Here is a 24,116-nt window from a genome sequence, read left to right on the forward strand (position 1 = left end):
GAGAGGGCAGGGTGCAGGCAGGGTGCAGGCAGGATGCAGGCAGGACAGATGCAGACAAGGGCTGCAGGCAGGAGAGGAGCGGCAAGCATGCAGACAGCAGAGGTACAGGCAGGGGAGATGCAGGCAGGGGTGCAGGCAGGAGAGGTGCAGGCAGGCTGCAGGCAGGGTGCAGGCAAGGGTGTGGGCAGGTGAAGTGCAGGCAGGCTGCAGGCAGGGTGCTGTGAGGGTGCAAGCAGGAGAGGTGCAGGCAGGGTGCAGGTGAGGGTGCAGGCAGGAGAGGTGCAGGAAGGCTGCAGGCAGGGTGCTGTGAGGGTGCAAGCAGGAGAGGTGCAGGCAGGGTGCAGGTGAGGGTGCAGGCAGGAGAGGTGCAGGCAGGCTGCAGGCAGGGTGCAGGTGAGGGTGCAGGCAGGAGAGGTGCAGGAAGGCTGCAGGCAGGGTGCAGGTGAGGGTGCAGGCAGGAGAGGTGCAGGAAGGCTGCAGGCAGGGTGCAGGTGAGGGTGCAGGCAGGAGGGGTGCAGGCAGGCTGCAGGCAGGGTGCAGGTGAGGGTGCAGGCAGGAGGGGTGCAGGCAGGCTGCAGGCAGGGTGCAGGTGAGGGTGCAGGCAGGAGAGGTGCAGGCAGGCTGCAGGCAGGGTGCAGGTGAGGGTGCAGGCAGGAGAGGTGCAGGCAGGCTGCAGGCAGGGTGCAGGTGAAGGTGCAGGCAGGGAGCAGGCAGGAAGAGCTGCAAACAGGGCAGGCGCAGGTCACGGTGCAGGCAGGGTGCAGGCAGCAGAGGCACAGCAAGTGTGCAGAGAGCAACGGCAACCCCAGGCAGCTGCAGGCAGGGTGCAGGCAGCAGCGGTGCCCTGCGCCTCCACAAACGCCCCGACACCTTCCCGACGTCCCCGAGTCCCTCCGTGATTTGGGGTGGGGGGGACCCCATCTTTGCCGGGGCCACCCCTTGCCCAACGGCACAAGGTTGGGGGGGGGGGGAGCAGGAACCCCAGCAGCGCTGAGAAAGGGCGGATTTGGAGAAAAAAGGTGGATTTGGAGAAAAAAAGGGGTGTTTTTTCTCAGCGTGTCCCCGCGCCGGGCTGAGGCGCCGGCAGCCCCGCTGGCACCGACCCCCCCCCTTCCCCCCGGCGGGGGGGTAAACACAGCTCGAAGACTAAAAGAGATCGTTAGTGATAAGGCTAAACTTGTATTAATTGGGATTAAATTGGAATTAAAACCAGGTTCCCGCTGCTCTCCCTTATGAAGAGCACCCCTGGGGGGGGGATGGGGCCGAGGGGGTTTAGCCTGGGGGGCCGGATCCTGCCTGCGCTGAGGCCGCGGCAGCTCCCTTGGGAATCGCACCGGGATGGGTTGGACCCGGGTTACGGCTGGGGACAGGGTGGGACGGCGGGGACGGCGGTGGCACCCGGGGACGCTGGGGAGGAGGGGAGGGGACTCACCCCGGGGTGGCCCCGTGGGACCCCCGGTGCCGGCTGGAGCTCGGTCCCGCTCCTGCGCCGGGGGCCAGGGGGGTTCTTGGTCCGGATCCGGCCGCCGAAGAGGAGGCTGGAGTCGGTGGCGGAGGAGGGGGCGGCAGCGCCGGGACCCGTCCCCGGTGTGCGGGGACCGAAGGGACATCGGGGACGGCAGCGTCCGTCCATCAGGGCGTAAACGAGGGGGTTGACGCAGCTGTTAACGAAGGCCAGGCAGGTGCTGCCGGCCACCACCCACCTCAGGGCCACCTCCTGCCCCTGGGACAGGACCAACGTCCCCTTGGCGAGGAAGAAGAGCAGCACCTTGCAGGCGTTGAGGGGCAACCAGGAGCAGAGGAAGGCTGCGACGATGGTGACGATGGCGCGGTGGGAACGCCGGACACCCCTGCCCAGCCGGACGTGGCGCTGGAGCCGGCAGTAGATGGAGCAGTAGCAGAAGGAGATGACTCCCAAGGGCAGGAGGAAGGTGAGGAAGACCATGGCCAGGCTGAAGTCCTCTCCATCTTCATCCCAGCAGTCGTCCCCGTCCAGCCGCCGGTACGCCAGGGACGGGGCGCCCAGGAGGAGGGACGCTGCCCAGATGATGCCGCAGGTGACGTGGACGTGCCTCTGGGAACCCATCATCTTGGTGTCTAGCACCTTCCTGATGACCAGGTAGCGCTCCACGCTGAGGGCGGTGAGGAAGAGGATGCTGGAGCAGCGGTTGACGGCGATGGCGTAGCTGCTCACCTTGCAGAGCCCTTCGCCGAGCAGCCAACGGTTCCCCCGCGCCCCCGCCACCACCCAGAAGGGCAAGGTGCAGACGAAGATGACATCGGCCACCGCCAGGTTCAGCACGAAGGTATCCACCATCCTCTTGCCCCCGCTCTTCTTGGCCATCAGCACGATGACGAAGAGGTTCCCCATGAGGCCGAGGAGGAAGATGAAGGAGTAAAGGATAGGGATGAAGACGGAGGTGAAGAAGACCTCCCAGCTGGAGGAGACCTCCTGGTTCTCCATCACGGTGGTCACCGGTGGGTAATCGTAGTCAGCCGAGCCGGCGAGCTCCTCGGGAGCCATGGCGGTGGCCGGGTGCCCTCCCTGGTGCCCAGGGCGGTGCTCACCGCGCCCGGCGGTTGGGTTGTTGATCTGAGATCTGCTCAAAAACAGCATCTCGCACTTCCTTTCCAACGGGGCAAGGGCTGCGGGGTGGAAGGGGCAGGAGGTGAAGAGCGTTTAATTTTGGAAACAGAAAAATAAAAGCAATGAGAAGAAAGAAACCCCCAAAAAAGGAGGGGGGAGAGGAAGACCGGGGTGGGGGGGCAGGTGGAGGAAGGCCCCCGTGCCACCAGCTGATGGCTGAAGGCCTTGGGTGGACACCAACCTGCACCTGGGCTGGTGGGACCACCACCAAAAGCGAGCCACCGGCCACCAACCTGCCCTGCAGCTCTCCCACCGCGGCCGCCCTCCATCCCCAACCGCGCATCGTCAGCCCGAGCCGATGTCCCCGGCGCTGTCCCCATCCCGGTCCCCGGCACCGTTACGCCAAGAAAACCCAGACAAAAACCTTTATTTTCTTGGGTTGGTTTTTTTTTTTGGTTTTTTTTTTTTTTTTTTCCCAGCGAGTGCCAGGGCAGCTGCAGGTCGGGGCGAGACCGTTGCCCGCCGCGTCCCCGCGCCGCCCCCGCTGCTGCCCCGGCTCTGCCAGCTCATTCCAACCCCTGGCACGTTGGTTCTCAGCGCTGCGGGGACGCCGAGGCAGCGGCACCCACGGCCACCCCTGACCACGAGCGATCCCAGAATGACAGCGCCGGGCACCGTTCCCAGCCCCGGGGATGTGCCACCGGGGGGGTCCCGGGGGAGCAGCCCCCCCCCCCGCCCCGCTCTGCCGGGCCGGCTCCTGCTCACGGCTGCCAGGCGCCCGGCTCCACCAGCTTCATCTTCCTCAGGCTGTCCCGCACCAGCAGGAACTCGGGGCGAGGGTCCGGATCCGGCCCCGCCGCCACCTCCCACTCGTGCTGTGGCAGGTGGGGCCCGGCAGGGGCGGCCATGGGGCCCGGTATGGGTCCCCTCGGCCGTCCCCATGACCTGGCCACCTCCTGACCTGGGTCCCATCAACCCGGGCTCCATCAGCTGTCCCCATGACCTGGCCACCTCCTACCCGTCCCCATGTCCTGGCCACCTCCTGACCTGGGTGTCCCATCAACCCGGGCTCCATCAGCCGTCCCCATGACCTGGCCACCTCCTACCCATCCCCATGACCTGGCCACCTCCTGACCCGCGTGTCCCATCAACCCAGGCTCCATCAGCCGTCCCCATGACCTGGCCACCTCCTACCCGTCCCCATGACCTGGCCACCTCCTGACCTGGGTCCCATCAACCCGGGCTCCATCAGCTGTCCCCATGACCTGGCCACCTCCTACCCGTCCCCATGACCTGGCCACCTCCTGACCTGGGTGTCCCATCAACCCGGGCTCCATCAGCCGTCCCCATGACCTGGCCACCTCCTACCCATCCCCATGACCTGGCCACCTCCTGACCTGCGTGTCCCATCAACCCAGGCTCCATCAGCCGTCCCCATGACCTGGCCACCTCCTACCCGTCCCCATGACCTGGCCACCTCCTGACCTGGGTCCCATCAACCCAGGCTCCATCAGCCGTCCCCATGACCTGGCCACCTCCTGACCTGGGTCCCATCAACCCGGGCTCCATCAGCTGTCCCCATGACCTGGCCACCTCCTGACCCGTGTGTCCCATCAACCCAGGCTCCATCAGCCATCCCCATGACCTGGCCACCTCCTACCCGGGTGTCCCATCAACCCAGACTCCATCAGCCATCCCCATGACCTGGCCACCTCCTACCCGGGTGTCCCATCAACCCAGGCTCCATCAGCCGTCCCCATGACCTGGCCACCTCCTGACCCGTGTGTCCCATCAACCCAGGCTCCATCAACCGTCCCCATGACCTGGCCACCTCCTGACCCATGTGTCCCATCAACCCAGGCTCCATCAGCCGTCCCCATGACAAGTTGCCCTTGACCACCCCTTGACCCGTCCCTCCAACGCAGCCTCCCTCAGCCCCCCCCCCAAGTCCAGCCTCCCCTGGCCGTTCCTCAACCCAACTGTCCCATCAGCCCGACCATCACCCAACTGTCCCCATGACCCTGGCCTCTCCCAACTGTCCCCATGGTGTGGCCTCCCTCAGGCACCTCCCAAATCTGTGGGGCAGTGAGGAATGGATGGGGGTTGAAGGGGGGCTGGGTGGATGGATGGGTGGGTGGACGGACAGATGGATACATGGCTGGATGCATGGCTGGACGGATGGATGGAAGGATGTATAGATAGATGGATGGATACATGGATGATGGGTGGGTGGGTGGATGGAGGGACGGATGGACGGGTGGGTGGATGGGGGGACGGATGGACGGGGGGATGGACGGACGCATGCATGCATGAAGGGAGGAAGGGATGGGTGGGTGGTGGCACAGGTGGATGAATGCATGGAGGGATGGGAGCATGGAGGGAGGGACGGATGAAGGGTGGGGGGGGGGTGGAGGATGGTGAGGTGAAGGCAAGAGGGCTGGGCTGGCCGTAGGGATGGAGGGCTGGGACAGACGGACGGGGACAGACGGCACAGACCTCCTCAAGCCTCTGGTGGCGTTTCCTCAGCTGCTGCTCCAGGTCGGAGGGGGGGCCCCGCAGCTCCTCCCTCAGCTGCCTCAGCCGCCGGCTCTCCAGCACCCGCGGGAGCTCGGCCCTGTGCCGGGGCAGGATCCCCCTGCGGGGACGGACAGACAGACTTCAGCAGGCCCCACCTGGCCACCCAGCTGGGGACCGTCCCGTCCCCGTGTCCAGGTCCCGTCCCCGCTCACCTGCTGTGGCTGAAGAGCAGCTCCCGGTGCAGCTCCCGGTAACTCCGGGACTCCCGCATCGGGTTTGGCACCTTCCTGGGCTGGATGAGGCCCCCGTGGCCATCGGTGGCCGTGTCCGGGGAGAGGACATCGCTCCCGTCACCCTCTGGAGGGATAGCAGGGATCAGTGGGGGATGGGGTCACCAGGGGATGGGTCACCATAGAATGGGGTCATCAGGGGCATGGGGTCACCAGGGGATGGGGTCATCAGGGGCATGGGGTCACCAGGGGATGGGGTCATCAGGGGCATGGGGTCATCAGGGGCATGGGGTCACCAGGGGATGGGTCACCATAGGATGGGGTCACCAGGGGCATGGGTCACCATGAGATGGGGTCACCATGAGATGGGGTCACCAGGGGATGGGGTCACCATGGGATGGGGTCACCAGGGGACGGGGTCACCAGGGGCATGGGTCACCATGGGATGGGGTCACCAGGGGATGGGGTCACCAGGGGCATGGGTCACCATGGGATGGGGTCACCATGGGATGGGGTCATCAGGGGATGGGGTCACCATGGGATGGGGTCACCAGGGGATGGGGTCATCAGGGGATGAGGTCACCATGGGATGGGGTCATCAGGGGATGGGGTCACAATGGGATGGGGTCATCAGGGGATGGGGTCATCAGGGGATGGGGTCATCAGGGGCATGGGTCACCATGGGATGGGGTCACCATAGGATGGGGTCATCAGGGGATGGGGTCATCAGGGGCATGGGGTCATCAGGGGCATGGGGTCACCAGGGGATGGGTCACCATAGGATGGGGTCACCAGGGGCATGGGTCACCATGGGATGGGGTCACCATAGGATGGGGTCATCAGGGGATGGGGTCATCAGGGGCATGGGTCACCATGAGATGGGGTCACCATGGGATGGGGTCACCAGGGGATGGGGTCACCATGGGATGGGGTCACCAGGGGATGGGGTCACCAGGGGCATGGGTCACCATAGGATGGGGTCACCATGGGATGGGGTCACCAGGGGATGGGGTCACCAAGGGCATGGGTCACCATGGGATGGGGTCACCAGGGGATGGGGTCATCAGGGGCATGGGTCACCATGAGATGGGGTCACCAGGGGATGGGGTCACCATGGGATGGGGTCACCAAGGGATGGGGTCACCAGGGGCATGGGTCACCATAGGATGGGGTCACCATGGGATGGGGTCACCAGGGGATGGGGTCACCAGGGGCATGGGTCACCATGGGATGGGGTCACCAGGGGATGGGGTCACCATGGGATGGGGTCACCAAGGGATGGGGTCACCAGGGGCATGGGTCACCATGGGATGGGGTCACCAGGGGATGGGGTCACCAGGGGATGGGGTCACCAGGGGCATGGGTCACCATGGGATGGGGTCACCAGGGGATGGGGTCATCAGGGGTATGGGTCACCATGGGATGGGGTCAACAGGGGATGGGGTCATCAGGGGATGGGGTCATCAGGGGCATGGGGTCATCAGGGGCATGGGGTCACCAGGGGATGGGTCACCATAGGATGGGGTCACCATAGGATGGGGTCATCAGGGGATGGGGTCATCAGGGGCATGGGGTCATCAGGGGCATGGGGTCACCAGGGGATGGGGTCACCATAGGATGGGGTCATCATAGGATGGGGTCATCAGGGGCATGGGTCACCATGAGATGGGGTCACCATGGGATGGGGTCACCAGGGGATGGGGTCACCATGGGATGGGGTCACCAGGGGATGGGGTCACCAGGGGCATGGGTCACCATGGGATGGGGTCACCATGGGATGGGGTCACCAGGGGATGGGGTCACCAGGGGCATGGGTCACCATGGGATGGGGTCACCATGGGATGGGGTCACCAGGGGATGGGGTCACCAGGGGATGGGGTCACAATGGGATGGGGTCATCAGGGGATGGGGTCATCAGGGGATGGGGTCATCAGGGGCATGGGTCACCATGGGATGGGGTCACCATAGGATGGGGTCATCAGGGGATGGGGTCATCAGGGGCATGGGTCACCAGGGGATGGGGTCACCATGGGATGGGGTCATCAGGGGATGGGGTCACCAGGGGATGGGGTCACCATGGGATGGGGTCAACATGTGATGGGGTCATCAGGGGATGGGGTCACCATAGGATGGGGTCACCAGGGGCATGGGTCACCATGAGATGGGGTCACCAGGGGATGGGGTCACCATGGGCATGGGTCACCATGGGATGGGGTCACCATAGGATGGGGTCACCAGGGGATGGGGTCATCAGGGGCATGGGTCACCATTAGATGGGGTCACCATGGGATGGGGTCATCAGGGGATGAGGTCACCATGGGATGGGGTCATCAGGGGATGGGGTCATCAGGGGTATGGGTCACCATGGGATGGGGTCACCATGGGATGGGGTCATCACGGGATGGGGTCACCATGGGATGGGGTCACCATAGGATGGGGTCACCAGGGGCATGGGTCACCATGGGATGGGGTCACCATGGGATGGGGTCACCATGGGCATGGGGTCACCAGGGGATGGGGTCATCAGGGGATGGGGTCACCAGGGGATGGGGTCACTATGGGATGGGGTCACCAGGGGATGGGGTCACCATGGGATGGGGTCATCAGGGGATGAGGTCACCAGGGGCATGGGTCACCATGGGATGGGGTCACCATGGGATGGGGTCACCAGGGGATGGGGTCACCAGGGGCATGGGTCACCATGGGATGGGGTCACCATGGGAAGGGGTCACCATGGGATGGGGTCATCAGGGGATGGGGTCACCAGGGGATGGGGTCACCATGGGATGGGGTCATCAGGGGATGGGGTCACCATAGAATGGGGTCATCAGGGGCATGGGGTCACCATGGGATGAGGTCATCAGGGGCATAGGTCACCATGGGATGCGGTCACCATGGGATGGGGTCACCATGGGATGGGGTCACCAGGGGATGGGGTCATCAGGGGCATGGGTCACCATAGGATGGGGTCATCAGGGGCATGGGTCACCATGAGATGGGGTCACCACGAGATGGGGTCACCACAGGATGGGGTCACCAGGGGCATGGGTCACCATGAGATGGAGTCACCATGGGATGGGGTCAACATAGGATGGGGTCACCATGAGATGGGGTCATCAGGGGCATGGGTCACCATAGGATGGGGTCACCAGGGGCATGGGTCACCATGGGATGGGGTCACCATGGGATGGGGTCACCAGGGGATGGGGTCATCAGGGGCATGGGGTCATCAGGGGCATGGGGTCACCAGGGGATGGGTCACCATAGGATGGGGTCACCAGGGGGATGGGTCACCATGGGATGGGGTCACCATAGGATGGGGTCATCATAGGATGGGGTCATCAGGGGCATGGGTCACCATGAGATGGGGTCACCATGGGATGGGGTCACCAGGGGATGGGGTCACCAGGGGCATGGGTCACCATGGGATGGGGTCACCATGGGATGGGGTCATCAGGGGATGGGGTCACCAGGGGATGGGGTCACCAGGGGATGGGGTCACAATGGGATGGGGTCATCAGGGGATGGGGTCATCAGGGGATGGGGTCATCAGGGGCATGGGTCACCATGGGATGGGGTCACCATAGGATGGGGTCATCAGGGGATGGGGTCATCAGGGGCATGGGTCACCAGGGGATGGGGTCACCATGGGATGGGGTCATCAGGGGATGGGGTCACCAGGGGATGGGGTCACCATAGGATGGGGTCAACATGGGATGGGGTCATCAGGGGATGGGGTCACCATAGGATGGGGTCACCAGGGGCATGGGTCACCATGAGATGGGGTCACCAGGGGATGGGGTCACCATGGGCATGGGTCACCATGGGATGGGGTCACCATAGGATGGGGTCACCAGGGGATGGGGTCATCAGGGGCATGGGTCACCATTAGATGGGGTCACCATGGGATGGGGTCATCAGGGGATGAGGTCACCATGGGATGGGGTCATCAGGGGATGGGGTCATCAGGGGTATGGGTCACCATGGGATGGGGTCACCATGGGATGGGGTCATCACGGGATGGGGTCACCATGGGATGGGGTCACCATAGGATGGGGTCACCAGGGGCATGGGTCACCATGGGATGGGGTCACCATGGGATGGGGTCACCATGGGCATGGGGTCACCAGGGGATGGGGTCATCAGGGGATGGGGTCACCAGGGGCAGGGGTCACTATGGGATGGGGTCACCATGGGATGGGGTCATCAGGGGATGGGGTCACCAGGGGCATGGGTCACCATGGGATGGGGTCACCATGGGATGGGGTCATCAGGGGATGGGGTCACCAGGGGCATGGGTCACCATGGGATGGGGTCACCATGGGAAGGGGTCACCATGGGATGGGGTCATCAGGGGATGGGGTCACCAGGGGATGGGGTCACCATGGGATGGGGTCATCAGGGGATGGGGTCACCATAGAATGGGGTCATCAGGGGCATGGGGTCACCATGGGATGAGGTCATCAGGGGCATAGGTCACCATGGGATGCGGTCACCATGGGATGGGGTCACCATGGGATGGGGTCACCAGGGGATGGGGTCATCAGGGGCATGGGTCACCATAGGATGGGGTCATCAGGGGCATGGGTCACCATGAGATGGGGTCACCACGAGATGGGGTCACCACAGGATGGGGTCACCAGGGGCATGGGTCACCATGAGATGGGGTCACCAGGGGATGGGGTCACCATAGGATGGGGTCACCATGAGATGGGGTCATCAGGGGCATGGGTCACCATAGGATGGGGTCACCAGGGGCATGGGTCACCATGGGATGGGGTCACCATGGGATGGGGTCACCAGGGGATGGGGTCATCAGGGGCATGGGGTCATCAGGGGCATGGGGTCATCAGGGGATGGGTCACCATAGGATGGGGTCACCAGGGGCATGGGTCACCATGGGATGGGGTCACCATAGGATGGGGTCATCATAGGATGGGGTCATCAGGGGCATGGGTCACCATGAGATGGGGTCACCATGGGATGGGGTCACCAGGGGATGGGGTCACCAGGGGATGGGTCATCATAGGATGGGGTCACCGTGGGCATGGGTCACCATGGGATGGGGTCACCAGGGGCATGGGTCACCATGGGATGGGGTCATCAGGGGATGGGGTCACCAGGGGATGGGTCATCATAGGATGGGGTCACCATGGGCATGGGTCACCATGGGATGGGGTCACCATGAGATGGGGTCACCATGGGCATGGGTCACCATGGGATGGGGTCATCAGGGGATGGGGTCACCAGGGGCATGGGTCACCATAGGATGGGGTCACCAGGGGCATGGGTCACCAGGGGATGGGGTCATCAGGGGCATGGGGTCACCAGGGCATGGGTCACCATAGGATGGGGTCACCAGGGGCATGGGTCACCATGGGATGGGGTCATCAGGGGATGGGGTCACCAGGGGCATGGGTCACCATGGGATGGGGTCACCAGGGGATGGGGTCACCAGGGGCATGGGTCACCATGGGATGGGGTCATCAGGGGATGGGGTCATCAGGGGCATGGTTCGCCATGGGATGGGGTCACCAGGAGGACTGTGGTCACCAGTGAGAGAGGGTCATTGGGGTATGGTGTCACCACGAGGGGTGGGACAACGTGGGACGGGGTCACCAGGGGATGGGGTGACGCTGCCTGGCTCCCTCGCCTGGAGCCACATGCCAGCGCAGGGCGAGATCCTGGACACCAGCCCCCGTGTCCCCCAGCCCGGGGGTCTCGGGGTGTCACAGCCCAGGGTCCCCACACACTGCCCTGCAGCACCTGGCACCCTCCAGGATCCCTGTGTCCAAGTGTCCCTGTCCCTGTCCCCAGGCCACCCTATGGTCCCCATGTCCTCCCATCATCCCTAGTGGTCCCCATCACCCCTGGGGGTCCCCATCGTCCCTTGGGGTCCTCATTATCCCTGGGGTCCCCATTGTCCCTGGGGTCCCCATCACCCCTGGGGTCCCAATTGCCCACAGGGTTCCCATCACCCCTGAGGTCCCCATCACCCCTGGGGTCCCCATTGCCCACAGGGTCCCCATTGTCCCTGGGGTCCCCATCACCCCTGGGGTCCCCATTGCCCACAGGGTCCCCATTGTCCCTGGGATCCCCATCACCCCTGCGGTCCCCATTGCCCACAGGGTCCCCATTGTCCCTGGGGTCCCCATCACCCCTGGGGTCCCCATTGCCCACAGGGTCCCCATTGTCCCTGGGATCCCCATCACCCCTGCGGTCCCCATTGCCCACAGGGTCCCCATTGTCCCTGGGGTCCCCATCACCCCTGGGGTCCCCATTGCCCACAGGGTCCCCATTGTCCCTGGGATCCCCATCACCCCTGCGGTCCCCATTGCCCACAGGGTCCCCATTGTCCCTGGGGTCCCCATCACCCCTGGGGTCCCCATTGCCCACAGGGTCCCCATTGTCCCTGGGATCCCCATCACCCCTGCGGTCCCCATTGCCCACAGGGTCCCCATTGTCCCTGGGGTCCCCATCACCCCTGGGGTCCCCATTGCCCACAGGGTCCCCATTGTCCCTGGGATCCCCATCACCCCTGCGGTCCCCATTGCCCACAGGGTCCCCATTGTCCCTGGGGTCCCCATCACCCCTGGGGTCCCCATTGCCCACAGGGTCCCCATTGTCCCTGGGATCCCCATCACCCCTGCGGTCCCCATTGCCCACAGGGTCCCCATTGTCCCTGGGGTCCCCATCACCCCTGGGGTCCCCATTGCCCACAGGGTCCCCATTGTCCCTGGGATCCCCATCACCCCTGCGGTCCCCATTGCCCACAGGGTCCCCATTGTCCCTGGGGTCCCCATCACCCCTGGGGTCCCCATTGCCCACAGGGTCCCCATTGTCCCTGGGATCCCCATCACCCCTGCGGTCCCCATTGCCCACAGGGTCCCCATTGTCCCTGGGGTCCCCATCACCCCTGGGGTCCCCATTGCCCACAGGGTCCCCATTGTCCCTGGGATCCCCATCACCCCTGCGGTCCCCATTGCCCACAGGGTCCCCATTGTCCCTGGGGTCCCCATCACCCCTGGGGTCCCCATTGCCCACAGGGTCCCCATTGTCCCTGGGATCCCCATCACCCCTGGGGTCCCCATTGCCCACAGGGTCCCCATTGTCCCTGCGGTCCCCATCACCCCTGGGGTCCCCATTGCCCACAGGGTCCCCATTCCCCGGCCCCGTGTCCTGGTGCCGGCAGCACTCACCCGGCACCGCGCCGCTCCTCGGGGCTTTGTCGTCACCCTGTCAAAGGCAAAGAGCGGGGTCAGAGAGGGACACTCGGCGGGTCTCTGGCTCCAGGTCCTCCCTGGGCTGGGGACACGGCAGGGGACACTGCCAGGTCCCTGCTCGTCACCCCCATCGCCCCCAGCACAGGAGGGGGCACAGCCATGGGTTCTCCGGGGCTGGACACCCTCTGTCCATCCATGGCTGTCACCCACCTGGACAGTCACCCCCCGGTGTCCCTCCCCCCTGGGAGCTCGGGGCTGGCTGTGGTGGGTGCGAGGGAGGGAGAGGGGAATGGAAACTTTCGTGTTCACTCTGGAACCTAAGGATGGCGAGGGGTCCCCAGGCTGAATGCCAGGGGTGGCATGGGGACAGCCAGATGTTTGGTACCGGGGTGGCCCCTGTTGTCCCCTCCACCCCCAGCACAGGAGATGGGGGACTCAGCCCAGGGCACAGGGGTGTCCCTGTCCCCGGGATGTCCCTGTCCCCTGGGCGTCCCAGCCAGCTGCCACCACTCACCCTCTTGCTCTGCGACAGCCCCATGTCCCCGATGCCGCTGTCCTTGTCCCTGCGCCCTGGGGGGCCGGGGACGCAGGGACACGGGCCGGGTGCCGGCTCCACCGAGCCCAGCTGATCGCCCCGTGTGCTCCGCCGGTGACGGTGACGGTGACAGTGACGGTGACAGTGACGGTGACGGTGGCCCCGCTCCTGTCAGCAAAAGCCATTAAGCCCCGGGATTAGCCCTGACGGGGCCGAGGGGACGGTGACACGTGTCCTGCGCAGGGCTGGTGGCACCGCGTCCACTGCCGCTGCTGGGGCACTGGTGCCACTGGGGGCACTGGGTCTGCTGGGGGCACTGGTCCCACTGGGGGCACTGGGTCTGCTGGGGGCACTGGGATCTGCTGGGGGCTCTGGGTCTGCTGGGGGGGCACTGGTCCCACTGGGGGCACTGGATCTGCTGGGGGCACTGGTCCCACTGGGAGCACTGGGTCTGCTGGGGGCACTGGGATCTGCTGGGTGCACTGAGTCTGCTGGGGGCACTGGTCCCACTGGGGGCACTGGGTCTGCTGGGGGCATTGGTCCCACTGGGGGCACTGGGTCTGCTGGGGGCACTGGGATCTGCTGGGTGCACTGGGTCTGCTGGGGGCACTGGTCCCACTGGGGGCACTGGGTCTGCTGGGAGCACTGGTCCCACTGGGGACACTGGGTCTGCTGGGGGCACTGGGATCTGCTGGGTGCACTGGGTCTGCTGGGGGCACTGGTCTCACTGGGGGCACTGGGTCTGCTGGGGGCACTGGGATCTGCTGGGGGCACTGGGTCTGTTGGGGGCACTGGTCCCACTGGGGGCACTAGGTCTGCTGGGGGCACTGGGATCTGCTGGGTGCACTGGTGCTACTGGGTTATGGGAGTTATTCGGGGGGGCTGGGGGTTACTGGAGAAACACGGTTGGGGACGGGGTGCACTGGGGATTATGGGGGGGCTGGGTGTTACTGGGTGCACTGGGGGTCATTTGGCAGACAGGGCTTATGGGGGGACTGGGAGGGGGACTGGGAGGCACACGGGGTTACTGGGAGACGGGGGATTACTGGGGGGACTGGAGGTTATTGGGGGACCCTGGCTTACTGGGGGGACTGGCAGTTACTGGGAGGGCTGGGATAGGGACTGGGTGCTCTAGGGGGGCGGGAGTTATGGGGAGACTGGGAGTTACTGGGGAACCTGGGGGTCACCGGGGGCCGGGATGGGGACTGGGTGCGCTGCGGGGTTACTGGGAGGACTGGGGGTTACTGGGGGACTGGGATGATGGGGACTGGGTGCACAGGGGTGAGCGCACTGGGGGTTACTGGGGCCCCGGTGCACTGGGGCTGTTGGGGCCAGTACTGGGCGATACTGGGGTTGGCCCCCCCCCAATAGGCGCTCGATTGAGGCCCCCTCCTCCCGCAGGCCGGCTCGATTTCGCCTCCTGGCGGCTCGGCCGTCGGCTGGCCACGCCTGGCGCCATCGGCACGCGACTGGCGGCGCCTGCGGGTTCCGGTGTCGCGTTGGCCGCGGAGGGGGAAGGGGCCCCGCGCATGCGCAGCGCCGCCGGGCCGGGGAGCGCCGGGGGGAGCCCCCGCCGCCGCCATGACCAACGGTGAGGGGCGGCACGGAGGGGCGGGGGGGGCCGCGGAGGGGCGCGGCTGCTCGGGCACCTGGGGGTCCCCCGGGGCGAGGAGGGGGTGACCGGTCACTCAGATCGCTGGGGAGGGGGGAGCTGGGCGGGCGGGGAGGCCGGGGTCCCCCTTGGGAAGGGGGGGAGCTCGTAGGCCTGGGTCCCTTTGGGGGGGAGTTGGGAGAGCTGGGTCCCCCTTCCTGGGGGGGAGCTGGGGAGTCTGGGTCCCCGAGCAGGGGGAGCTCGGTAGCCGGGGTCTCTTTGGGGGGGGGGGCTTGGAGGCCTGAGTCCCCCTTGGAGGGGGGCGGAGCTGGGGAGTCTGGGTGCCACTTGGGTGGGGGGAGCTGGGAGGTTGGGGTCCCCCTTGGGGAGGGAGGAAGCTGGGAAGTCTGGGGCCCCGGGCAGGGGGGGCAGGAAGGCCGCGGTCCCCTTTGGTGTGGGGGGGGTCGGAGGCCTGAGTCCCCCTTGGAGGGAGGAGAGCTGGGAGGCCCGGGCCCCCTTTGCGGCGGGGGGGGGGGCTGGGAGTTCTGGGTCCTTTGAGGGGCTGAAGCTGGGAGCCGGGGTCCCGTTAGGGAGGGAGCTGGGAGGTCTGGGTCCCCCTTCGTGGGGGGAGCTGGGAAATCGGGGTCGTCTTAGAGGGGGGGAGCTGGAAAGTCTGGGTATCCCTTGGGTGGGGGGAGCTCGAAGGCTGGGGTCCCTTGGGTCCCTTTGAGGGGGGGGGAGCTGGGAAGTCTGGGTCCCCGAGCAGGGGGAGCTGGGAGACCGGGGTCCCCTTTGTGGGGGGGGCTTGGAGGCCTGTGTCCCCCTTGCAAGGCGGGGTGGAGCTGGGAGTTCGGGGGGGGGCAGGGGCAGGGAGGCCGGGGTCCCTTTGGCACGGGGGGGGCTTGGAGGCTGGGGTTCCCCTTGGAGGTGGGGGGGGAGCTGGCAGGTCTGGGTCCTTTGTGGGGCTGAAGCTGGGAGGCCGGGGTCCTTTTAGGGAGGGAGTTGGGAGGCTGGGGTCCCCCTGGCGGGGGGGCTGAGCTGGGAGGCCGGGGTGCCCCCGGGGTGCCCGTGCCCGGCCCTGCTGAGGCTCCCCGCAGTGTACTCGCTGGACGGGCTGCTGGTGTTCGGGCTGCTGCTGGTCTGCACCTGCGCCTACCTGCGGAAGGTGCCGCGCCTCAAGGCCTGGCTGCTCTCCGAGAAGCGCGGTGTCTGGGGCGTCTTCTACAAGGGTGAGACGGGGCCGCTGCGGTCCGGGATGGGGACACAGGGGTCCGGGATGGGGCCACGGGGGTCCGGGATGGGGACACAGGGGGCTGGGATGGGGCCACGGGGGTCCGGGATGGGGACACAGGGGGCTGGGATGGGGCCACGGGGGTCCGGGATGGGGACACAGGGGGCTGGGATGGGGCCACGGGGGTCCGGGATGAGGACACAGGGGGCCGGGATGGGGCTGTTGGGGGCCGGGATGGGGACACACGGGGCCGGGATGGGGACACGGGGGTCCAGGATGGGGACACAGGGGTCTGGGATGGGGACACGGGGGTCCGGGATGAGGCCATTGGGGTCTGGGATGGGGCCACGGGGATCTGGGATGGGGCTGTTGGGGTCCGGGATGGGGACACAGGGGGCTGGGATGGGGACACGGGGGTCTGGGATGGGGCCGTTGGGGTCCGGGATGGGGCCACAGGGGGCCGGGATGGGGCCACGGGGGCCGGGATGGGGCCACGGGGGTCCGGGATGGGGACACGGGGGCCGGGATGGGGCCACGGGGGTCCGGGATGGGGACATGGGGGGCTGGGATGGGGACACGGGGGCTGGGATGGGGACACGGGGGTCCGGGATGGGGACACAGGGGTCCGGGATGGGGACACAGGGGTCCGGGATGGGGCCACGGGGGTCCGGGATGGGGAACACAGGGGGCCGGGATGGGGCCACGGGGGTCCGGGATGGGGCCACGGGAGTCCGGGATGGGGCTGTTGGGGTCCCGGATGGGGCCACGGGGGTCCCGGATGGGGCCGTTGGGGTGCGGGATGGGGCCGTTGGGGTGCGGGATGGGGCCGTTGGGGTCTGGGATGGAGCCACAGGGGTGCGGGATGGGGCCGTTGGGGCCCAGGATGGGGCCACGGGGGCCTGGGATGGGGCCACGGGGGCCCAGGATGGGGCCGTTGGGGTCTGGGATGGGGCCGTTGAGGTCCAGGATGGGGACACGGGGGTCCGGGATGGGGCCATGTGCGTCCCGGATGGGGCCATTGGGGTCCGGGGTGGGGACACGGGGGTCCACGATGGGGCCTTTGGGGTCCGGGATGGGGCCGTTGGGGTCCAGGGTGGGGACACGGGGGTCTCGCCCCAGCACGGGGCTCCCTCCGTGCCCACCCCAGCTCACCCCGCTCTGCCCCGATCCCGCAGCCGCCGTCATCGGCACCCGGCTGCACGTGGCCGTGGCCGTCTCCTGCGTCCTCATGGCTTTCTACGTCCTGGTGGTGAAGTGACCCCGCGGGGACTCGCCGGGAGCGGCAACGACGACCAAAGACCCCGGTACCGACCCCAACCGCCCCGCCACCAGCCTGGACCCTGCCTGTGGTGGCCCTGGGGAGCCGCCATGGCCCGGCACCCTGCCTAAACCCGCCTCGCCCCCCTCGGCGGGGCCGGGCAGCGATGGGTGCCACCGGGCCGCCTTTGAGCTGTTGGAAGGGGAGTCCCCGGGCGCGCAACGGGGCAGCGGGCGAGGGGCTCGGCGTGCCGGCCCCGCGGCGAGAGGGAAGATCCGGCCGTGCCCCGTGAGCGCCTTCTCCCGACGCCGAATGCCGTGTCCTGGCGGGACCGCGGCCCCGCGCGGCTCACGGGGGGGACAGAGCGGCCTCCCGCCGCGGGGACTGGGAGGGGGGCACCGGCAGCGGGCAGGACCCCTCCTCACCAGCGGGATTTCCCCGCTTCCCTGGGAGCGCCTGGGGTCCCTCGGCGGGGGTCTCCCCCCTGCAGCTGTGGGGTTTGGAACCCCCCACCCCGGATTTGTAAATGCTGGACCACGACGTGCAAATAAAGTGGGGGTTCCCCTGTGGGCAGCGCTGGCTCCCTCCCGGGGGGTGGGGGGTCCTGTGGGGCTGGCTCCCGTGGGGTGGGGGGTCCCACGGGGCGAGGGGCTGCTGTGGGGCTGGCTCGTGGGGGGCAGGGGGGTCCCGTGGGGCGAGGGGCTGCTGTGGGGCTGGCTCGTGGGGGGCAGGGGGGTCCCGTGGGGCTGCTGTGGGGCTGGCTCGTGGGGTGCAGGGGGGTCCCGTGGGGCGTGGGGCTGGCTTGTGGGGGGCAGGGGGGTCCCGTGGGGCGAGGGGCTGCTGTGGGGCTGGCTCGTGGGGGGCAGGGGGGTCCCGTGGGGCTGCTGTGGGGCTGGCTCGTGGGGTGCAGGGGGGTCCCGTGGGGCGTGGGGCTGGCTTGTGGGGGGCAGGGGGGTCCCGTGGGGCGAGGGGCTGCTGTGGGGTGAGGGGTGCGGGGGCCGTGTACGCCCAGGGGGTGAGCGTGCAAGGCGTGGGCACCACACGCCTCTGCAGGGGAGGGGTGTGCGAGGCCACCCCCGCGTGCCTGGGGGCGCGGGTGCATGGCCGAGGCGTGCGGTGGGCACACGCGTGTGAGGCTGGGCACGTGTGTGTGCGTGTGTGTGGGGGGGTGAGTGTGCAAAGCGAGGCTGTGTGCACGCACGTGCACCGCGCGGGGCCGCGGTGCGCCTGTACACACCCGCACGCGCACTCCCGGCGCGCAAGTGTGCGTGGGCGGGGCGCGTGCCCGGCGCACACGCGTGTGTGTAGGTGTGCGCGCGCGGGGCGGGTCCTCCCGCCGCCAGGGGGCGCGCTGAAGCGGGGCGGAGCCCCGCACCGCCTCTTCCCGTCGTGCCCCGCGCGGCCGCGCTATAAAATGGCGGCGCGGGGCGCTGGGCGGGCGGGGTGCGGCGGCCGCGCGGGCGGGTGGTGCGTGCGAGGCGCGTGCAAGGCGCGTGCGTGTGCGCGTGCAAGGCGTGTGCAAGGCGTGTGCGTGTGCAAGGCGTGTGCAAGGCCCGTGCGTGTGCGAGGCGGGTGTGCGAGGCGCGCGCCAGCCCCCCCCCCCCCTACACGTTGATCTTATTCGATCGGCCGGGCCGGGCCGGGCCGAGGTGAGAAGAGCGGCGCCGCGAAGCCCGCGGGCGCTGTGCGGCGGCCGGCGGCGGGCGGGATGAGTCGATCAGATAGGCGAGGCCGCGGCCGCTGAGCGCCCTGCGATTCTGACCCGCCGCCGGGCCCGGCCCGCCGCGCCACGCGTGGGAGCGGGCCACGGGGCCTCCCCCCGCCCTCACCCCCCGGCCCTGCGAGCGCCGTGCGACGCGTGGGAGCGGTGCCCGGGGCCCCGCGGCGTGCAAGGGCCGTGCACGGGGCTCTGCAGGCTCCGTGCGAGCTTTGCTTGGGGCCGTGCAAGCCCTGCAGCGTGCAGGAGCTGGGCACAAGGCCGTGCAAGCTCCGTGCAATGGCGTGACCTTTGCACGGGGCTGTGTGAGCCCTGCGGCGTGCAAGGGCTTTGCACAGGGCCGTGCAAGCTTCGTGCGACATGCGTGAGCAGTGCGCAGGGCTCCCCCAGCCATGCAAAGCGCGAGGGCTGCGCACGTGGCCCTGCGAGGTCTGTGCAATGCACGTGAGCTTTGCGTGGGGCCGTGCAAGCCCCGCGGCGTGCAAGGGCTTTGCACAAGGCCGTGCAAACTCCATGCGATGTCCTGAGCTTCGCACGGGGTCGTGCAAGCCCTGCGGCATGCAGCAGCTTTGCACGGGGCTGTGGGAGCCCCGCAGCGTGCAAGGGCTTTGCACAAGGCCGTGGAAACTGCGTGCCACACGTGTGAGCTGTGCACGGGACCGTGCCAGCCCTGCAGCGTGCAAGGCCCTACGAGCACCGGGCAACACGAGCGAGCTGCGCGCGGGGCTCCCCCAGCGCTGCGGCGTGCGAGGGCTGTGCACGAGGCCCTGCGATGATGTGAGCATCATCGTGCGAGCCCCGTGCAAGGGGTGCAAGCGCCATACGGGGTGCCCGGGCCTGGCAGGAGGCTGTTCGCACCGTGTGTCCCCCCCCCACCCGAGACACCCATGGGTGACGCCCCGGCTGCGCTGTGCGGTGCTTTAATGGCAGATGGTGGTGACGAGGGGACGGCCGCGGTGGTGACGAGGGGACAGCCACGGTGGTGACAATGGGACAGCCACAGTGGTGACGAGGGGACAGCCACAGTGGTGACGAGGGGACAGCCACAGTGCTGACAAGGGGACAGCCGCGGTGGTGACGAGGGGACAGCCGTGGTGGTGACGAGGGGACGGCCGCGGTGGTGACGAGGGGACAGCCACGGTGGTGACGAGGGGACAGCCGCGGTGGTGACAAAGGGACGGCCGCGGTGCCGGCGCTAGCGGGAGAAGCAGCCACCGTTCTCCTGGCGGGAGCGGCCGCTGTTGGTGGCCACGCTGCGGGGACACTCCGGGCGGGGGGACACCAGCTCAGCGGGGTCCTGCGCGGTCTGGTGAGGTGACACCGCGGGGCACAGACACGTCACCACGCCGCTGTGTCCCCAGCTGTGTCCCCGTGGTACGCAGCCGTGTCCCCATGCCACCGCAGGTGCGGTGGTGTCCCCGTGCCGTCATGGGAACAGGCGTGTCCCCACCTCATGGCCATGTCCCCCATCCCCATGGTACGTCCTGGCGTCCCTGTGCCACCACAGATGGAGCCATGTTCCCTGCGTCCCCAGTGTCACCCATCCTCACGGTACCCACCAGCATCCTTGTGCCACCACGGACACGGTTGTGACCCCTGTGTCCCCATATCCTGTGTCCCCCATGTTGCCCGTCTCCCCCGTGTCCCTGTGCACTGTGTCCCCATGTCCTCTGTGTCCCCCGTGTCCCATGTCCCCATATCCCGTGTCCCCCGTGTCCCATGTCCCCATATCCCCTGTGTCCCCCGTGTCCCCTGTGTCCCCCATGTCCCCATATCCCTGTGTCCCCTGTGTGTCCCCGTGTCCCCCATGTCCCCTCTGTCCCCATATCCCCCGTGGCCCCCATGCCCAGAACACGTAACCGTGCCCCCCCCGCCTCCGCTGTCCCCCCCCCCCCCCATCCCGGCAGCTCCCCGGCCCCGGTGCACCGACCCCTTGCCGGGGCTGACCCCGCTCCGCGGCGGGGGCGGCCCGGGGGGGCTGCGCGGGGACGGGGCTCAGGGCCGGCACCACGCCGGGGGGGGAAACGGGGGACACACTCACCCGGGGGAGCCGTGACCCCCCCCGCCGCTCCCCGGTGCCCCCCCCCGGCCCCGGGCAGCGCTGCTCGGGTTGGCCGCGGGGCGGGGGGGCCGGAGGAGGGGCCGTTACCGGGGGGGGCACGGAGGTAACGGTGCCTTTGCAGCGCATACGCACCCGGGGCCGTTCCCCGGGGGTTCGCTCCTGGTGCCGGTGCACGGCGAGGGGGTGCCCGGTGTTGTTCCCGGGATACATCCCGGGAACCGGGGGCCGCTCCCGGGGGGTGATTCCCGGTGCTGTTCCCGGGATTACATTCCCGGTGCCGTTCCCGGGAGGGGGCGATACCCGGTGTTATTCCCGGGGTATGGCGCCCGGTGCCGTTCCCGGGGTGATGCCCGGTACCGGGGGCGGGGGCGGGGGCAGGTGGCGGCAGGTGCGCGCGCGGGGCCGGGCCGTTGGCGGGGGGCGGGGCCGCGGGGCCGGTGCCCGCGCGGGGCCGAGCGCTGCCGCCGCCGCCGCCGCCGCCGCTGCGCCATGGCCGGTACCGGCACCGGGGCCCGGTGGGGGCTGCTGGCGCTGTGCCTGGCGGCCGCCGTGACACCGGGCCGCACCGGGGAGCGGCTGCACGTCTGCAAGGAGGTACCGGCACCGGAACCGGGAGGGGGGGGAGAGGGAGGGGTGGGCGGGTGGGGAACCGGCAACCGGTACCCCCCCGCCGGTAGATGAAACCAATCCCCGGAGCACGGGGGATGTGGGTCCGGGGCTGGTCCCTATGGGATGGGGAGGACCGGGCGGGGGGGGGGATCCCTATAGGGTAAGGGGATGCTATGGGGTCCCTATAGTGTGGGGGGACTGGCTGGGGGACACGGGGGGGGCTTTGCCCCCCCAAGCTCCCAGGGGACCGGCCAGTCCCCAGGGGCTTCCAGTCCTACCTGGAGGAGGGGTCCCATGGGGTCCGTCACCTATAGGGACCATATGGACTGCGTTGTGCTGCCTGTAAAGGGAGGGGGGGGCTGCACGGGGTCCCCTATAGGGATGGGGAGTATCAGGGTGGATGGGGGAGGTGGCTTTGCTGCTGGGGGTCTCCTCGGGGACACCCCTTTCCCCGACCAGGGTCTCATCCTCAGGGTCCCTGGGGCCACCTCCAGCCCAACGTCTGTGTCCCCAGGCTGGTCCCCGTGTCCCGGTCGGTTGCCAACCCCCAGGGAGACGTTGGGTTGTCCCCAAACCCTCCTCGGGCGCGAGCGCTGCTGGGGGTGGTGACAAGAAGGGGGGGGACACACACCCCCCCCCATTGGCCACGTGCCGTTCCCAGCCTGGCACACGGTGGCCCAGTGGCCAAGTGGGGACAAAGCGTCCCCTGGCACACGGTGGCCCAGTGGCCAAGTGGGGACAAAGTGTCCTGCGAGGAGAAACCGGGGGGCTCTGTCGCTTGCCGGCACCCGGCCGCCTCGGGGACAGCGGTGCCAGGGCGAGCCCCCCCCCCAGCTTCTAAATTTCCTCCAAATTTCCCTCCCCGGGGGTCTGCGCTCACCCTCGGTGGGGTCCTCGCCTGTCGTCCCCCCCCCCCCCCGGCTCTCCCTGACCTGCGGCTGCTTTTCATCTGGGCCAGTCATTTTTTTGTGCCATGATCCAATTTTTTTTGGTGTGTGTGTGTTCCACAGCCCAGAGCTGGAAACAATAGACGGCGGCTGGCGCCCGTCCCCGGGAGGGATCACTCCCGCGGAGGTTATGTCCCCTGTCCCCCCCCCCCCGCTGTTGGGGACAGACCCTCTCCCTCCCCTGGCCGGAGCAGGGTGGCAGTGGCAGCCCGGGGTCCCCCCTCCTGCTGCAGAGCCACCCCGGGGCTGAATTAGGTCGATTTATTGAGATTTTTTTTAATATTTGCAGCCTTTACGAAAGGGAGCAATTAATATCGCTCGTCCCAGCCGCTCAGTTCCATGCTGGGAGGGGGCAGAAAGTTTGGGAAGAGTGAAAAAACACCTCGGAAATCCCAGGAATCCCTTGGGAGCAAGAGCGATGTTGGGGGCTCGGGGCTGCTGAGAGCCGGGGTGACCCCGTGGGTACCCCCGTGGTGGTGGGCGCCCTCCTCTGCATCCCCATCCCGGGGCCGTGGGGGGGCTCGGTGCTGCCTGTACGCGGGCAGGGGGTGCGGCAGGCAGAGCCTTCGCGCCTCTCCGTCCCCCTTTCCCCCCTCCATCGCCGCCGTTTCCAGCTGACGGGAAACATCAAAGCGTTGTTTTCTCGCCAACCTGCCACGCTTCGGCGTCTGCTGGGAGCACGAAGCCGCCGCGCCCGGCTCGGAAACCCCAGGGATGCTGCAGGGGAGGGGTGGGGGGGGGGCTGCGGTGTCGCTCCCTTGCCCCCCACCCCCCCCCCCGGTACCCCACCACGCCGGTATCAACCACGGAGCAACCGGACCTGGCCTTCGCCCTGCCCCGGAGATTAACCACGCCGGCTGGGCTTCGCCTGCCCGCGGCGTCGCCTCCTCACCGGCCTTGAGCCAGTCCCGGCTTGGAGGCAGCCGGCGGCACGGGGAGGGGGGGGTCAGGGTGCCCCCAGCCATTCTCCTTTCCTCCTGGCTGCACCCTGCTCCGGCACCCAGCCGGCGGCACTGCCGAGGGGTGTTCCCGCTGCCGCCGCGGCTCCCGAGCGGGATGGTGCATCCGGGTTGCGCCAAGGAGCCTGTTTAACGAGCAACGCGTGCCGCTGCGCTCGGGCCACGCCAAGGCAAACGGTACCGTGCCGGGGACGGTGCCATCTGCTCGCCGGCCCCTGGGGGATGCCGGGGTTTCAGCCCCCACCCCCCGGGGGAGCGGGCGGCAGTGCCGGGCGCCTTCGCTGCGCCGGGGCTGTCTCGTCCCATGGGGTGGTCAGGGAGGTCCCGGGAACGCGCGTGTGGCCTGGGTGACCCCACAGCCCTGCCTGGGGTTTGGCGTCCCGGGGCGGGGGGATGTCCTGGAGGTGGGGGGGGGGGTCATCTGACCTGAAGCCCCACCCTCGGCATCCCCTGGTGTCTGCAGCCCCCCACCCTGAGCAGCCCCCCACCCTGAGCACCCCCCACCCTGAGCACCCCCCACTCTGAGCATTCCCTGGTGTCTGCATCTCCCCAGCCTGAGCATCCCCCCCACCCCCAGCATCCCCCCACCTTGAGCACCCCCCCCACACCCTGAGCACCCCCCAACCCTGAGCACCCCCCCCCCGAGCACC

The 24,116-nt window shown here is 68.3% G+C and overlaps 3 protein-coding genes and 1 non-coding gene across 4 annotated transcripts; 2 read left to right on the forward strand and 2 right to left on the reverse strand.

The window, feature by feature from the left end:
* Positions 1–1,354: 1,354 nt before the first annotated feature.
* Positions 1,355–2,540, reverse strand: GPR25 (G protein-coupled receptor 25). The gene has a single exon (XM_075173966.1). It carries the CDS (start codon positions 2,522–2,524, stop codon positions 1,355–1,357), a length of 1,170 nt encoding a protein of 389 aa, XP_075030067.1. The 5' UTR covers positions 2,525–2,540.
* A 24-nt stretch (positions 2,541–2,564) lies between these two features.
* Positions 2,565–13,095, reverse strand: LOC142093096 (protein FAM107B-like). Its single transcript, XM_075173967.1, has 6 exons — positions 13,072–13,095; positions 12,534–12,570; positions 5,317–5,461; positions 5,084–5,222; positions 3,353–3,456; positions 2,565–2,646 (listed from the first exon to the last, which is right to left on the reverse strand). Exons 1-6 carry the CDS (start codon positions 13,093–13,095, stop codon positions 2,565–2,567), a joined length of 531 nt encoding a protein of 176 aa, XP_075030068.1.
* A 1,503-nt stretch (positions 13,096–14,598) lies between these two features.
* TMEM167B (transmembrane protein 167B) lies at positions 14,599–17,745 on the forward strand. The gene is made up of 3 exons (XM_075173996.1): positions 14,599–14,683; positions 15,781–15,912; positions 17,090–17,745. Exons 1-3 carry the CDS (start codon positions 14,674–14,676, stop codon positions 17,170–17,172), a joined length of 225 nt encoding a protein of 74 aa, XP_075030097.1. The 5' UTR covers positions 14,599–14,673; the 3' UTR covers positions 17,173–17,745.
* Positions 17,746–18,670: 925 nt separating this feature from the next.
* On the forward strand, positions 18,671–18,938 carry LOC142093410 (small Cajal body-specific RNA 2). The gene has a single exon (XR_012677421.1).
* The last annotated feature ends 5,178 nt before the right edge of the window (positions 18,939–24,116 follow it).

Source organism: Calonectris borealis, chromosome 26 (genome assembly GCF_964195595.1).
Source record: "Calonectris borealis chromosome 26, bCalBor7.hap1.2, whole genome shotgun sequence".
Taxonomy (NCBI): Eukaryota; Metazoa; Chordata; class Aves; order Procellariiformes; family Procellariidae; genus Calonectris; species Calonectris borealis.

What these genes read in the sequence shown, in the direction of transcription:
- GPR25 (XM_075173966.1), bottom strand. Translation starts at nt 2,524, where the DNA reads ATGGCTCCCGAGGAGCTCGCCGGCTCGGCTGACTACGATTACCCACCG.
- LOC142093096 (XM_075173967.1), bottom strand. Translation starts at nt 13,095, where the DNA reads ATGGGGCTGTCGCAGAGCAAGAGG. An exon ending in GGCTGTCGCAGAGCAAGAGG is followed by an intron (nt 12,571 to 13,071) that starts GTGAGTGGTGGC and finishes TGCCTTTGACAG; the next exon opens with GGTGACGACAAAGCCCCGAG. An exon ending in CTGCTCTTCAGCCACAGCAG is followed by an intron (nt 5,223 to 5,316) that starts GTGAGCGGGGAC and finishes CCGTCCCCGCAG; the next exon opens with GGGGATCCTGCCCCGGCACA.
- TMEM167B (XM_075173996.1), top strand. An exon ending in CTGGGGCGTCTTCTACAAGG is followed by an intron (nt 15,913 to 17,089) that starts GTGAGACGGGGC and finishes CCGATCCCGCAG; the next exon opens with CCGCCGTCATCGGCACCCGG.